This window comes from Poecilia latipinna, unplaced genomic scaffold, assembly GCF_001443285.1.
Source record: "Poecilia latipinna isolate Pla-1442-1.1 unplaced genomic scaffold, P_latipinna-1.0 Scaffold2543, whole genome shotgun sequence".
Lineage (NCBI taxonomy): Eukaryota > Metazoa > Chordata > Actinopteri > Cyprinodontiformes > Poeciliidae > Poecilia > Poecilia latipinna.
Genome location: NW_015115159.1, coordinates 69,355 through 84,039, shown reverse-complemented (window position 1 = coordinate 84,039; position 14,685 = coordinate 69,355). Strand labels below are relative to the sequence as shown.

General features: G+C 37.0%; 3 protein-coding genes across 6 annotated transcripts in view; all 3 read right to left on the bottom strand.

Annotated features, from left to right (window-relative positions):
* Window positions 1-634: 634 nt before the first annotated feature.
* Window positions 635-5,066, bottom strand: LOC106938250 (gastrula zinc finger protein XlCGF57.1-like). Its single transcript, XM_015020166.1, has 2 exons — window positions 4,724-5,066; window positions 635-2,533 (listed from the first exon to the last, which is right to left on the bottom strand). The coding sequence occupies exon 2, from the start codon at window positions 2,516-2,518 to the stop codon at window positions 725-727; it is 1,794 nt and encodes a 597-aa protein (XP_014875652.1). The 5' UTR covers window positions 2,519-2,533; window positions 4,724-5,066; the 3' UTR covers window positions 635-724.
* A 2,055-nt stretch (window positions 5,067-7,121) lies between these two features.
* LOC106938248 (gastrula zinc finger protein XlCGF57.1-like) lies at window positions 7,122-11,331 on the bottom strand. Of its 2 annotated transcripts, XM_015020162.1 has the most exons (3): window positions 10,978-11,331; window positions 9,482-9,558; window positions 7,122-9,214 (listed from the first exon to the last, which is right to left on the bottom strand). In XM_015020162.1, exons 2-3 carry the CDS (start codon window positions 9,539-9,541, stop codon window positions 7,316-7,318), a joined length of 1,959 nt encoding a protein of 652 aa, XP_014875648.1. In that variant the 5' UTR covers window positions 9,542-9,558; window positions 10,978-11,331; the 3' UTR covers window positions 7,122-7,315. The 2 variants fall into 2 exon arrangements, with proteins under 2 accessions (XP_014875648.1, XP_014875650.1); XM_015020164.1 differs by lacking the exon at window positions 9,482-9,558.
* A 1,848-nt stretch (window positions 11,332-13,179) lies between these two features.
* The window catches only part of LOC106938254 (gastrula zinc finger protein XlCGF17.1-like), a 6,257-nt gene continuing 4,751 nt past the window's right edge, over window positions 13,180-14,685 (bottom strand). For 2 of the 3 annotated variants that reach the window (XM_015020172.1, XM_015020173.1), the window contains exon 2: window positions 13,180-14,641. In XM_015020172.1, coding sequence (XP_014875658.1) covers window positions 13,499-14,626 — 1,128 coding nt within the window. In that variant the 5' untranslated portion in view covers window positions 14,627-14,641 and the 3' untranslated portion in view covers window positions 13,180-13,498. The remainder of the gene's footprint in view (window positions 14,642-14,685) is intronic. The other variant, XM_015020174.1, reaches the window with a different exon arrangement.

Below are 14,685 nucleotides of genomic sequence, written 5' to 3'. Positions count from 1 at the left end.
CTTTTCTCTGCTTGGTCGTTCTTTAATATTCACGCAGTAGCCAGGAATACTGATGAACCGGTGAATGGACCTTCCAGACAGATGAGTTATTTTACAGACTCACTGGACTCAAGTTATGCAATCAATTATTTTTTATTAACTATTATTGAATTGTAATTATTTTTGCAGAAATCAATATTCACTTTGACATTAAACAGTTTTATCAAAAAAAGTTAAATTCTTTTACATACACATTTATTATGCAGAAAAACAATCATGAAACAGCAAAAATAATTCAGATTAAGGGTTCCAGCAAATTTACAGAATAAAAGATGCTTCTTGAACAACTAGAAACTATTTGCAATCAGGTTTGATATAAAAGACAAAAATAATCGGGGCTAATAAAAGATAAACATTTTAAATAGCGTTCTATATTATAATTAGCTTACAGTTAAGACAGCTCCTGGTTTTCTACCACAAAAGTATACTGATTTCCCCTTGCATAAGCAAGGGCAATTCAATTAGCATGAAATGCATTTTACAGGTAAAATCATTAAAATACAAAGTGATGAAAACAATAATACATAAGTAGTAATAATAACTCAGGGTCACATTCCCTCTGCTTGTCAAAAGATATTCTACAAACTTCTTTTTAAGGCTTATTTACATACATATCCAGTCAGATTATAACTGGAAGTGAATAATTTACCAATCAGGTAAATTAGTGCTTGTATGAGTCCGGTTGTTAAACTGGACAGTTTGGAGACTTTCTTTCCACAGAGAAGACGTCCTCACCTGTGTGGTTCCTCAGGTGATTGTCCAGCTGAATGTTGTCACTAAAAGACGATTCACAAAGATTACAAGAAAACCTCTTCTTGAGCTTCTTGTCTGTGTGATTTTTGACGTGTTTAACCATAGACATCTTGTTGGTAAATAATTTACCACATTCTTCACATGAAAATGGTTTCTCGCCTGTGTGACTCCTCCGGTGACGGTCCAAGTTACCTCTGGATATGAAAGATTTATCACAAAGGTCACAAGGATAGGGTTTCTCACCAGTGTGAGTCCTCATGTGACACGCTAAATTAAATTTTGTATGAAAGAATTTAGGACACATTTCACATGGAAACGGTTTCTCGCCTGTGTGACTTCTCATGTGTTTAACCACAGCCAACTTGTCAATAAAAAAATCCCCACAAACTTCACACGAAAATGGCTTCTCGCCTGTGTGAGTCCTCCTGTGGCGGTCAAAGTTAATCTTGGCTGCAAAGGTTTTATCACAAAGGTCACACGGATACGGCTTTTCAGGGAGGTGAACTCTAGAGTGTTCTTTTAAAGCGCCTTTACTTGTGTAGCTTTTCCCACAAGTGGGACATGAAAACGGCCTCTTGTTTGAGTGGAGTTTGACGTGACGAACCAGACCTCGTTTGTTTTTGAAAGACTTGTCACACAAGCCACATGAGAACAGCTTCTCGCCTGTGTCGACTATGCTGTGTGTTATGCTGTGTTTTTTCAGGCTGCTTTTGCTTACGTAGCTTTTTCCGCAGATTGGACACGAGAATGGTTTCTCGCCTGTGTGGAGTCTCATGTGACAAACCAGATTTTGACTCTTGGTGAAAGATTTATCACACAATCCACATGGGAATGAATTCTCTCCCAAATGGTCTTTGATGTGTGCATTTAAGCTACTTCTGTTGATGTAGCTTTTCCCACAAGTCTGACATGAGAATGGTCTTTCACCAGTGTGATTTCTCATGTGACGAACCAAATGACTGCTAAAGCTGAACGACTTACTGCAGACTTGACAGGTATGCGGTTTCTCACCAGTGTGGATTCTCATGTGAATTTTTAGGAGAGTTTTCCTGATTAAATGTTTTCCACATATTTTACAGGAACGCATGCTTTTCTTTAGCTTTTTAACTTTAGCATGTTCAACACTGTCATTCTGATTCTTTGTTAGTTCTTCATCTACATCTAACACCAGGTCTTTATCATTGCATCCATCCTGTGGTTGGTTTTCAGCTTCTGGGGAGTTGGAAGGGTGGATCTGGTCCTGGTTTGGATCTGGTTCACTACGGTATTTTTCCTCATGAACAGGAGTTTCTCTGAAGGAATCCTGCTTTGCTACAAGTTGATCTTCATCCTGATCACTGTAGAGTTCCTCCTCTTCTTGTTTAATTTGTACAGTTTTTAGATCCTCCAGTTCTTCTTTAATCTGTTCAGGTTCTGGTTCTTCCTTCATCCCCGTGACCTGCTGCAGTTCAGGTTTACGCTGGAATATTTCATCAGAACCAGCAGACACCCTAAAAGTGTCGGCATCCGGCTTCACTACAGACTTCTCGTCATGAAAGATGTCGAGCTCAACTTGTTCTTCTTTGATCGGTTGACATTCTGGTGCCTCCTTCATCTGGTTTAGGTCTGGTTCTCTGTGTTCCTCTTTCATCTCTAGATTGGTTGGTAAGTTGCGGTCATGAACTGAGTTGCTTTCTCGTTGAATGAGTAACCGATCACCAGCAACCACCCAAACATTAACAGACATGATGCTGTTTGGGACCTGGAGGAACAACAAATGAAACACTTTAGTATTAAAGGTTTTGACAAAATGTGTTTGTATGAATTGCTTTGGGTAATTAAAAACAAAAATGCATAAAAACACCTAAAATGTTTAAGTATTAAGAGGTTCCAGTTCAGGTTTATGCAACATAGTCATGTTCCTCCTGTTTTCTACTGTCTAATGTTTTCTTCTTCACTTTGACTTCAATAGAACATTATAGAAAATCCAGCAAGAAGGAGAAACACATTTGGTCATATTTTACTAATTCTAGTGCAAATTAGTGAATTGTGAGAAATTTTTGGATTTTGCTTTTAAATCATCTGTATGGAAAAAATGCAATGAAAAGGTCAAACACTTTCGTTTCTCCATGAAATCTTCCCACAAGCATGTTAAAATTCAAGCCTTTAGCAGAAGCACATTTTATCATCTGAATATTTTCACAATTTTTGGAAGCATTTTTTTAATTTATTAAGATGTGGGTTTTTAGATTGTTTTCTGTTTTTGTGCAACAGAAAACAATCTGTCACTCTTTCACAATAAGAGCCTGATGGCAGTTCTGCTGCCAGAAGTGCTATGCTAACACTGATGTTAGCTTGCCAACTTAGCGCTCCATCATGCAGTTAAAATTTGACTCCCTGACATCAACATCCCTCAGGCCTGCCACATATGGATGACAAATGGGTTGAAACATGACTGACAAGGTAACTTAAAAATATTAGTAATGTTACCATGTGACTTATTTATAAAAGAACCTGCCTGTAATGCATATTGCTCATTAAAATCAATAATGTCGCCAAGTTTAATGTCGTAGCATAACTTCATTCCTTCATGAGAGACTGGCAAGTTTCACTTATGATTCCTGGGTGAGTAGAATGGTGCCCTTATTCAACTAAAGAAACTCTCAATTTATTAAAAAGTTAATTAATAATAAATTATTAATCATAACATTAGTAATTTCATAAGCCAAATATTAATGCTAATTTTGATTAGTTTTGAATTTTGACTGCTTAGGAGAGTCACATTTCTATGTATTTTTCTGGGGATGCATTTCGTTTTGTATCCTAGTCTTTTATACTGTGGATAAAACTGTTTGGCATCAATGTGAATATGTTGCTATGAAACAATATTTTAATGCAATTTACCAGAAAATACTAATTGCTAAATTCAAATTAAATTCAAATTCAAAAATACTTTATTGATCCAAAAGGGAAATTAAATGTTGTTGTAGTTCATAAACTGGAATAATATGAGATGAGGGAGTGGAAATGAAATGGTTAAGAAGTTATTCCTGGAGGAGGCAACAGTTAAAGTTAGAAAATAATTTACTGTGTCCACCAGGGGTCAGTATTGGGAGCAAACCGCATTATTAGCTCCATATCTTATACACTGCAATAATTTATCTTGTTTATCTTACTGGACTGAGGTCTGGGGCATTATAGGGCATTTCTCTTAGAGCAACACAGATAATTGATCAAGATGAATATTAGAATCACATAAACCTATTTTCCTTATATTCTAGACAGTTAAATAGCATGACTACCACTTAATGTTATTTAAATGATGAAAATACAAAATTCACAAACTAAAAACAACATATTCCCAGCAAACATTTAAAAGATACAAATGTTTGTCTCTTATAAGGTGGGGTCAATTTATGGGGTAAAGATAAAGATTACTAAATGTAGAAAGTTAAAATAACTAGCAAGATATCTGTTTTTGGAGTAAAACTTTAGAATGGAATAAATGAGATCTCCAGCAATGAAATCAGATTTAAAAATGTGTTAGGGTTTACAAATTGGAAGTCAGCTGTGTTACTGGATAGTTATTTTATTTATACATGTTTCTTATGTGTTTGATGTTTTTATGATGAAAAGGACTGTGAACTGGTTTGTTGGTACATAATATGCTATACAAATAAACGTAATTAATTAAGTTTTCGTTTAATTATTTCACAAAAATTAAAAATTGTAAAAATCTAACTAGTATGACACGTAGCTTTGTTCAATATGAGCCATAAATTGCTTTGAATGGGGCTTAAAACCGCAGCACTTCCGCTCCCTGTACTGATTAACTTGTCGCCGTTTCCTCTCCCAATATGGCGGACACGCTGACGTGTTTTAGCACCTAGCAGTCAACGCAGAAGCTAGCAATCATTTGTTGCCTTAGTTGGTCAAAAGACGGTTCTCTTACCGGATAGTGTTGATTTTATTCCCTAGAAGAAGAGCTGGCAGCCGCACAGCATCCAATAAGAGTCCAATAACATCCGTGTGAAGTTTTTTTTTCGCGATTCTCTTGAACTAGAAACTGGTTACTTCTCCTGACAGTTAGCTTATCAGGAAGACCGGAGGCTAACTGGTCTCACTCAGGGTGTTTGACCTGCTAAAACAGACAAACATCGGCATTAAAGTGAGACTGCAAATACTATCGGAGCTCACAATGAGACAACATGTGAAGATTAGACACGTTTAACCGAAGAGCAGAACGAAACCAACGTTAAAATTCCTTCTTCTGCTTTTGGTTGTGGCGGTTGCCTATGCCTACCGAGCTCTTCTTCTTTTTAACGGTTGGTGAGCAACGTTTTGGTGAGCATCATCTCCACCTACTGGAATTGGGTGTGAATATAAACATATTCCACAGATTTATAAACTAAACAATAAAATAAATACAATTAAAAACTCACAAAATCTATATTCTCTATGTGATTCAGAAATAGAGAGTTTATCCAAAATGTCTTGTATGTCCAGATGTAACTTGTAATCCTGAAGCTGCGTACCATTTCCCTTCTCTTATTTTACTGTCTCTTGGGGAAAAAAAATCACATTTCCTGTCTGTTTTTTCCCCAGTTTTAAACAAAGCTCGGTTACAATCATTTGCCTGTTTTTCCTCATTATACCAAATTCCTTTTGACTGCTCTAAAACATATTTTTACTTAAGAAAAAGTAAAAAGTATTTGGTAAAATGTACACTCAAGTTCAAACTCAAAACTCACTCAAAGCTGCAGGTCTGTCTGGTAGATTTGTGGTTCAAGTTTGTTCTTCATTCAGCAGGTAGAAAATCCAGACATTTTATTCAAGAGTAGAAATATTTCACAATAAAATCACTCAAGTAAAAAGTACAATACTTTTAAATGTACATTTTCTCAAAGAAGTTACTCAACTAAATGTAATTGAGTAAATGTAACTAGTTACTACCCAACTGGTGTTGACTGTCGGTTGATGATGATATAAAGCTGCTACTCTATCATATATGGACTTAAACTTGTTGCCGTTTTGCAACACTGCATTATTCCTAATTTTTTTCAGCTTTGTCTCTACGTTTTCATGTCTTGTGTAATATTAATCAGATTTGAGTAAATCTGAACATGAACCCTGCAGGGTCCTAGATAATAAAACCATGAGCTTGGCACCATGCATATCCGCTTACTGAAAAAACAAAACCACAGATTCTCTTCATTAGATGAACCTACCCACTCCTGTCTTCATATTCTAGACCTTGTGTTAATATATGGTATTAAGTGGGAGAAAATAACAGTATTTATTTAAAACCATGTCCTATCTGACCATTTTTAATAAATTGAGTTTAATTTACTAAAAGAATCCAAACCTGAGAGAAAACATCGTTAGATCAGCAGTGTTGTACCAAGTTCTAAAAAATAGTTTCCATTATTTTTCTCTTGATCTAAAAAACAGAGCAGGTGGCAAAATTAATATCTGCACTTTCCTGAATTTATGTTACTGTTCCAGTAACGTCCCTAAAGCACGAAGAACACACTCGAACCAAAAATACCTTTCACAAGCTTTGTTTCTGTTATTTTCCTCCAGGTGTTTATCAGATAAAGAATCCTCTTCTGAACAGCTATAAATGCAATAAATACTTATAAAATATCCTTTCTGTATGTTTTCTTCTTCTTGGCTTTGTTTGGTTCTCCACATGAAACAAATTGGAAATTATTTTAATTTCATGATCCAAAAGCATTCGACACTTTGAACCCAAACTGTAAAAAACAACAAAAAGAAAATTACACAAGACACTCAGTAATTTTTTTCCTCCTTTAATTGAATTACTACAAAGCAGAACACATAAAAAAACTTCAAGTATGTGGAGGTATTTCTTTCAATGTTTAGAAACTTTAGCCAGGAAGTGAGAAACTCATTGAGATTAAAAATCTCATTTCCAAGAGTCCTCTGGGCCAATCAGCAGCAAAACAAGATAATTAAAACTTTCTCACAATAGTATGAGAAACAGCCTGAAGCACTGGAAAAATATTGAATAGGAAATAAAGATTTTGATTAGCTTTCCTTTAATTTAAAAGGATTTAAGAACCTAAACTTTTTAACATCTTTAAGGCAACGTCACAACAGCTGAAATGAGTCTCTCTGCCTTTAAAGGCAAATAAATCTACAAACATTAGTAAAGCAGTGAAAGGAACATTAATGCTGTGAAACAAACTGGCAGCATGAACAATGCAAACCAGAGTGGTCTCAAAATTGAGCCTTCAGGGTCTCCACGAATTTATAGACTTTGAGCACCAAAGTCCAGCTCATCTTCAGTGCTTTGAGCTGAATGGGCCAAAATTCATGGGCATGATCAACAGATGGATGGATTTGGATATTTTAATACCATGAAAATCAAGAAGTAAAACAAAAAAACTGAATTGCCCTGTTTGCTTTGGTATAAAACGGTTTACAGGTAAAACAACAGAAGTAGGTCAAGTATAGTAGTTATGGGTCACATTCCTTCTGTGGATCAAACAAATGATGTTTTTAAAACTTGAACAACTTTCTAAGGTTTATTTTCACATACATGTGCAGTCAGTTTATATCTGGCAGTGAATAGTTTACCGCACATTTGACAGGAGTACGACTTTTCTCCTGTATGAATCCGGATGTGCATAGTCAGACTGTACGGTTTGGAGAACTTCTCTCCACAGGTGACGCATGAGAAGACTTGCTCACCTGTGTGGCTCCTCAGGTGATCGTCCAGCTGAACGCTGGCGGTAAAAGACGCATCACAAACATTGCAGGCAAACTGCTTCTTGTCTGTGTGACTCCTCAGGTGTTTGGCCATACTGCTCCTGTCACTGAAAGATTCGCCACACTTTTTACATGTAAACTGCTTGTCGCCTTTGTGGGTCCTCATGTGTTGTGCCACGTTAGCTCTGCTTATGAAAAATTTACCGCACAGGTCGCACGCATAGGGTTTCTCGCCGGTGTGCGTCCTTCTGTGGCAGTCTAAATGAAATTTGGTATGAAAAGATTTAGGACACAGATCACACTGAAACGGTTTCTCGCCTGTGTGACTTCTCATGTGTTTAACCACAGCCAACTTGTCAATAAAAAAATTACCACAAACTTCACACGAAAACGGCTTCTCGCCTGTGTGCGTCCTCCTGTGGCGGTCGAAGTTGATCTTGACCGTGAAAGCTTTGTGACACAGGTCACACGGATACGGCTTTTCAGGCAGGTGAACCTTGAAATGCGCTCTTAAGCCATCTCTACTGGCGTAGCTTTTTCCACAGGTGGAACATGAGAACGGCCTCTTGCCTGTGTGGAGTTTGCTGTGACGATCCAGACCTCGTTTGTTTCTGAAGGTCTTATTGCACGATCCGCACGAGAACAGCTTCTCGTCTGTATGAACAGTGATGTGGGTTTTGCTGTGTTTTGTTAAGCTTTTTCTGCTTACGTAGCTTTTTCCACAGGCTGAACACGGAAATGGTTTCTCCCCTGTGTGGAGTCTGATGTGATAAACCAGATTTTGCCTCTTGGTGAAAGATTTATCACACAATCCACATGGGAATGGCTTCACTCCAAGGTGAGTTTTGATGTGTGCGCTTAAGCTACATCTGTTGATGTAGCTTTTACCACAGGTCTTGCATGAGAACGGTCTCTCACCTGTATGGGTTCTCATGTGCCGAACCAAACCACTGCTATAGCTGAACGGCTTACTGCACACTTTGCAGGTATGTTGATTCTCATTAGTGTGGTTTCTCATGTGAATTTTCAAGGCAGTTTTCCTGATGAAACGTTTTCCACATATTTTACAAGAACACATATTTTTCTGGAGCTTTTTCAGTTTTGAACGGTCAACAATGTTGCTCTGATTGATTGTCAGCTCTTCATCTCCATCTAGTGCATTATTGCATCTGTGCTGGTGTTGGTTTTCAGCTCTATATGAGTTTGAAGGGTGGATCTGGTCTTGGTTTGGGTCTGATTCACTGTGGTATTTTTCCTCATGTATAGGAGTTTCTCTGGAGGAATCCTGCTTCACTAAAAGTTGACCTTCACTCTGATGACTGTAGAGTTCCTCCTCCTCTTGTTTAATCTGAACAGGTTCTTGTTCCTCTTTAATGTGTGGAGGTTCTGGTTCCTCCTTTGTCTCCATCATCTGTTCATTTTTATTTTGGAATATTTCATCCCAACCAGCAGCCACCATGAAGGTGTCAGCTTCCTGCTTCACTACAGATTTCTCTTCATGAGAGATGTTGAGCTCAACTTGTTCTTCTTTGATCGGTTGATATTCTGGTTCCTCCTTAATCTCTGTAATCTGCAGTGGATCTGGTGCCTCTTTCATCTCTAGATCATTTGGTAAGTTGTGATCGGGAATGGAGTTGCTTTCTGGTTGAATGAGGAACTGATCACCAGCAACCACCCAGATGTTAACAGACATGATGCTGTTTGGGACCTGAAAGTAGAACAAAACAAATCAAATGTAATCATTTTGACAAAATGTATTTTTATGCATCGTTTACCTTATAAAAAAAACAAACAAAAAAACAAAACAAAAAAAAAAATCAAAACAGATTTCAAGTGTTAGTAGGTTTCAGTGCATAATAATATGCCACCCTTCAGACCTGGGGGGGGCATGCTGGGCGTCCATTTCATCAAACGATCTGGTTGGGATGTATTTTCTTTCATCCACTGAACTGAAAACATCACTACTAAAACTCACCTCTCTACGTCCTGAAGCTGGACAGTCGTCTTTGGTGCTCGGCCTCTGACAGACAGACATGCACGAACGGTTCCTTCCTATTTTGTTAATTGAAGAAAGCATTTTGAAACATTCAAAGTGTAACCTGGTGAACTTTTAAAGAGTAATTTTAAAAGTTCAATATATATAATTTATAGATGTGTTATTCTTATTGCTAGTATTAATAGATATATATTTATATATTTGTTGTTGCTTTTTTTGTTTTGTTCTTGGTTTGTATACTTGTGTTCTGTTTTTCTTTTTACTTTATTTTATTGATCTACATACTCAATGTCGTTCATATTACCATTTCTGCTCACACTCTCACACACACACACACACACACACACACACACACACACAGTTAATGATACTCATTCTCTGCAACACCATACCTCTATTTTCTTTTTTGTTAGCTCCGTGATTTTCTTTTCTTTTCATTATGTAATGCATCACACCATATGTTTTTGTTATTAATTTGATATTAAATTTTAAAAAAAGAGGAATTTTATGTGCATAAAAAATGTTTTTGAAGAGATATTTAATCTGCTGCAAAAATTCTATAAAACAATTAAGATTGCTAGAAGTAGTTTCTGGAGTAAAACTTAAATGGGACAATTAAATCAGTATAAAAAATATGTTTACAAATCGGAGGAGTCTATTATTTTTGTTAATAGATATTCCTTTGTGTTTACAGCAATGAAAACATATCCACTCTTTTAGACCGCCTCCACATAATCCTACATTGGAGTCATGAAACGCTGAAGAGCTAGTAGACTTCCTAACTTGTATGATACATTATTAGAGATTTTTTGGTATCATTTTGTTATTACTTTAGTTCATATTCAGTCTAATGTTAATTAATAGTTAATCAACATTCAGTCTATAGATCATTGTGATTTTCAGTTTAAAGTGTTCTCTTCCTTATGTGTGTATAAACTGACCTGGAGGCCCCATCTGCCTGTTCGTCTTCATGTGAAACAGTTATCTGTGTTTCCCAGACCTTGAATTATGTTTCCACAGGTGCCTCCTTATCAACCAAATACTCCCTACCTTAGAAACTGCCTGTGTGCAGTAGTATTTTGTCTCTGCCGTCTTCCTTACCTATCCTCCCTCTTTTTGCTTGATAATAAAAGACAAGCTGTAACCAAAGGTATTCAGACGCTCAGTGAACGGCTTGGAGGAGCAGTTTACTGAGACTTCTCCTTTTCCAAAAGCTTGGTCAGAAAACTCATATACGATGTCTGTGGTTCTTTTATGTAGGTTTGAGGAAAATACCTATTATACATAATTTTGTTTAATGAGCCGTAAATCGCTGTGTGATTTGGATTAAAATCACAACACCTCCGCTCTGTTTGACGGTTAACTCCCCTTTGTTTCCCCTCCTAATATGGCGGACACACACGTTTCAGAAGCTAGGAGTCAAAGCTGCAGCTAGCAAGTATTTGTCTAATTTTGTGAAAAGACGGTTCTCTTACCAGCTAGGCCTGTTTTATTCTTTAGAAGAAGAGCCAGTAGTCACACAGCGTCCAACATATGTCCAATAATCTCCTTTGTGAAACTTTTTTGTTCGTTTCTCCAGCACGAAACTGGCTGCTTCTTGTCATGGGCGTTAGCTTCTCATAAAGCTAGCAGGCTAACTGATCTCGCTTTGGGTGTTAGCTGCTAAAACAGACAAAAACCGCTATTAAAGCGAAACTGTCAATATTTCCAGAGCTCACGACGAGCCAAGATGTGAAGAACGCTTTAAAAGAACAGCAGGACGAAACCAGTTCTTCTTCTTCTGGAATATTCTTCTTCTTCTCTTGTCTTGACGGTTACCAGTAAACTGAAGCTGTGCATCACCGGCACCTACTGGTTTGGAGTACGGCTCAAAATGGGTTTTTTTGTTTTAAACCTTCATTATCGATTGTCATATTTTTAATGAATTTTGTTTTCCTAAACAACCTAATTAAACTTGGAATAATTTAACTTTCTGAATCTCTTTGTAGTACATTTATTTAATTAAATGTTTCTCTATTTTTTTCTCTATATTCCTCCAACTTTTTATCTTAACGTACTAAAATATGTTCTTCTGTTTCAAGCAACAAAATGTAAACTGGATCCTGTGGATAAGGTTCAATTATTTAAAAAAAATGTAAACAATACAGACATAAATTATACAGAAAATCAAAAAGTAAAGGAAAAATATAAATTATATAACTGTGGCTCTGCTCCAATTGCCCAACTACACCCAAAATCTCATTCAAATGTCTAATAACTTACAAATAATACTTATGGTGATTAAAGTTGATCCCAGTAAATGTTAATCACCATAAGAACGACGATCTTAAATTACAATCCAAGTTTAAATTGTCCACTTGGCTCTTACTGTCAATTTTTAGAGTACTTCTCAGATCTCTTATCTAATTTAGTGTTAAAAGTGAAAGGTCATTACACAGGAGATTTTAACATGGTGACACTGAAAGTGATGGCCAAGATGTAGCCATTAATGCTATCTTGTACTCAGTTGGCGTGGCTAAAATTATCCAGACCTACCCACTCTCGTTTTCATGCCCTGAACCCACAAAGCTTTAAAAAATAGTAGTTCCTCACAATCCAGTCCTAATTATTATTCCTTTAACATTTCAGTTAAATTTACAGTATAGAGTACAGAGTAGATAGTAATCAGTCAATGCTTGAACAACTTTTAGAGAATAATTTCCGGTTTTAATTTCCTCTGTATCTCAAAAAACAAAACAGATGCCAGCAATTTAATCTCTATTCTTTCACAAATGTATTTTTAATTTTATTCCATTAACTGCCCTGAATGAAGAACATACTTGAACCAAAAATGTAGTTGATTTAAGACTTTTTCGTTCACAAGCATTGTAGTTCTAATGTAATTTTCTTCCCGTTAAGCCATTTTCAGGTCAACTCACCATTTTTTTCTCCCTTTAGTTAGATTAATACAAAGCAGTAGACCTAAAATAAAACTTCAAGTATATGCAGGTATATCTTTCTGTGTTTTCATGTTAGAACCTTTACGTAACCAGGAAGAAAAAAAACCTGTGAGATTAAAATCTAATTTACCAGAATGTCCTGAGCTGTACAGCAGCAAAGAAAGATAAAAATCAGAAAATGTAAATTTTCTTACAATAAGAGGATCAACAGCCTGAAACACTTAATATCAAAATGATCATTTCCTTTTAGCGTAATTTCCTTAAAAATTTAAGTGTTAAGGACATCCACTTGTTTAACATATTTAAGGCAATGCAATATCTATATTCAGAATTTATACTGAGCAACAACTTGATATTTGCTGATTTTGAATATGCAAGGCAAACAAAGAGTCTCAAAACTGAACCTTGAGGGACTCCATAAATTAAGACGTTTTATTTTTGACCTGAATGAGTCAATATTCGTGGGCATGAACAGCAAATGATCATTTTATTGCAATTTATTACCATGAAAATCTAAAAGTGCAACAAAAACTGAATTGCCCTGATTTAAACACATTTTTAAATGTTTAAGTATGTAAACCATACTTTACCTAGCTATGGGTCACATTCCCACTGTGGGTCAAATAAATGATGTTTTGCAAACTTCCTAAGGTTTATTTTCACATACATGTGCAGTCAGTTTATATCTGACAGTGAATAATTTACCACACAGTTCACAGAAATACGACTTTTCTCCTGTACAAGTCCGGATGTGCATAGTCAAACTGTACGGTTTGGAGAACTTCTCTCCACAGGTGACGCATGAGAAGACCTGCTCACCTGTGTGGCTCCTCAGGTGATCGTCCAGCTGAACGCTGGCGGTAAAAGACGCATCACAAACATTAAAGGAAACTGATTCTCAGGCTTCTTGTTCGTGTGATTTGCCATGTGCTTTACCATAGCGTTCCTGCCACTAAATAATTTACCACATGCTTGACACTAAAAATGTTTCTCTTCTGTGTGAGACCACTTGTGGCGCTCCAAGTCCTTTCTGTTTAGGAATGATTTAGCACACAGGTCACAGCTTGTCACTCAGGTGAACTCTGCTGTGTGACGCAAGGCTGCGTAAGTGAGGAAAGCATTTTCCGCATGTGGGACACGGAAACGGCTTCTCGTCTATGTGACGTGTGGCGTGACGAGCCAGAGATCGACTGTGTCTGAAGGATTTGTCACAGGATTCACACGAGAACAGCTTCTCCTCTGTGTGGACTCTGAGGTGGCAAGTCAGATACTGCATCCTGACAAAAGATTTATCACACACACTACAAGTGAAAGGTTTATTTTCCAGATGATCTTTCATGTGTGCGTTTAAACTACCTCTATCAATGTAGCTTTTTCCACAGGCCATGCATGAGAACGGTCTCTCGCCTGTATGGGTTCCCATGTGACGAACCAAATGACTGGTGCATCTGAAAGACGTGCAGCAGACTTTACAGGAATGTGGCTTCTCACCAGTGTGGATTCTCATGTGAACCTTTAAAGTACTTTTCTTTGTGAAACAATTTCCACATATTTTGCAAGAATGCGTGTTTTTATTTCGCTTTTTCACTTTAGAACGGTCAACATCGTCACTCTGATTCATTGTCAGCTGTGGATTTCCATCCAGTACCTGGTGGCCATCATTGCATCTGTCCTGGTTTTCAGCTTCAGGGGAGTTTGAAGAGTGGATCTGGTTTAGGTTTGGGTCTGATTCACTTTGGTCTGTTTCCTCATAGAGAGGAGGTTTTCTGGAGGAATCCTGCTTCACTGCAAGCTGATCTTCATCCTGATTAATGTAGACTTCTTCCTGTTCTTTTTTAATCTGCACAGATTCATGTTCCTGCAGTTCCTCTTTAATTTGTTCAGATTCTGGTTCTTCTTTAATATCTGTCATCTGCTGCAGCTCTGGTTTAGTCTGGAATATTTTATCATAAGCAGTAGCCACCATAAAGGTGTTGGCCTCCAGTTTCACATCTTGACAGACATCAAACTCAACTTGTTCTCCTTTGATCGGCTGATATTCTGGCTCCTCTTTAATCTGCTGTAGATCTGGTTCCTTGAGTTCCTCTTTCATCTCTCTATTGTTTGGTAAGTTGTGATCATAAATGGAGTTACTTTCTGGTTTAATAAACTGATCACCACCAACCTCCCACATATTTACAGACATGATGCTTCAGGAGATCTAGAGGCAGAACAAATGAAACAATTTAATGTCAAAGACTTTGA

What these genes read in the sequence shown, in the direction of transcription:
- LOC106938248 (XM_015020162.1), bottom strand. Translation starts at nt 9,541, where the DNA reads ATGTCTGTCTGTCAGAGGCCGAGCACCAAAGACGACTGTCCAGCTTCA. An exon ending in CAGCTTCAGGACGTAGAGAG is followed by an intron (nt 9,215 to 9,481) that starts GTGAGTTTTAGT and finishes TTCTACTTTCAG; the next exon opens with GTCCCAAACAGCATCATGTC.
- LOC106938250 (XM_015020166.1), bottom strand. Translation starts at nt 2,518, where the DNA reads ATGTCTGTTAATGTTTGGGTGGTTGCTGGTGATCGGTTACTCATTCAA.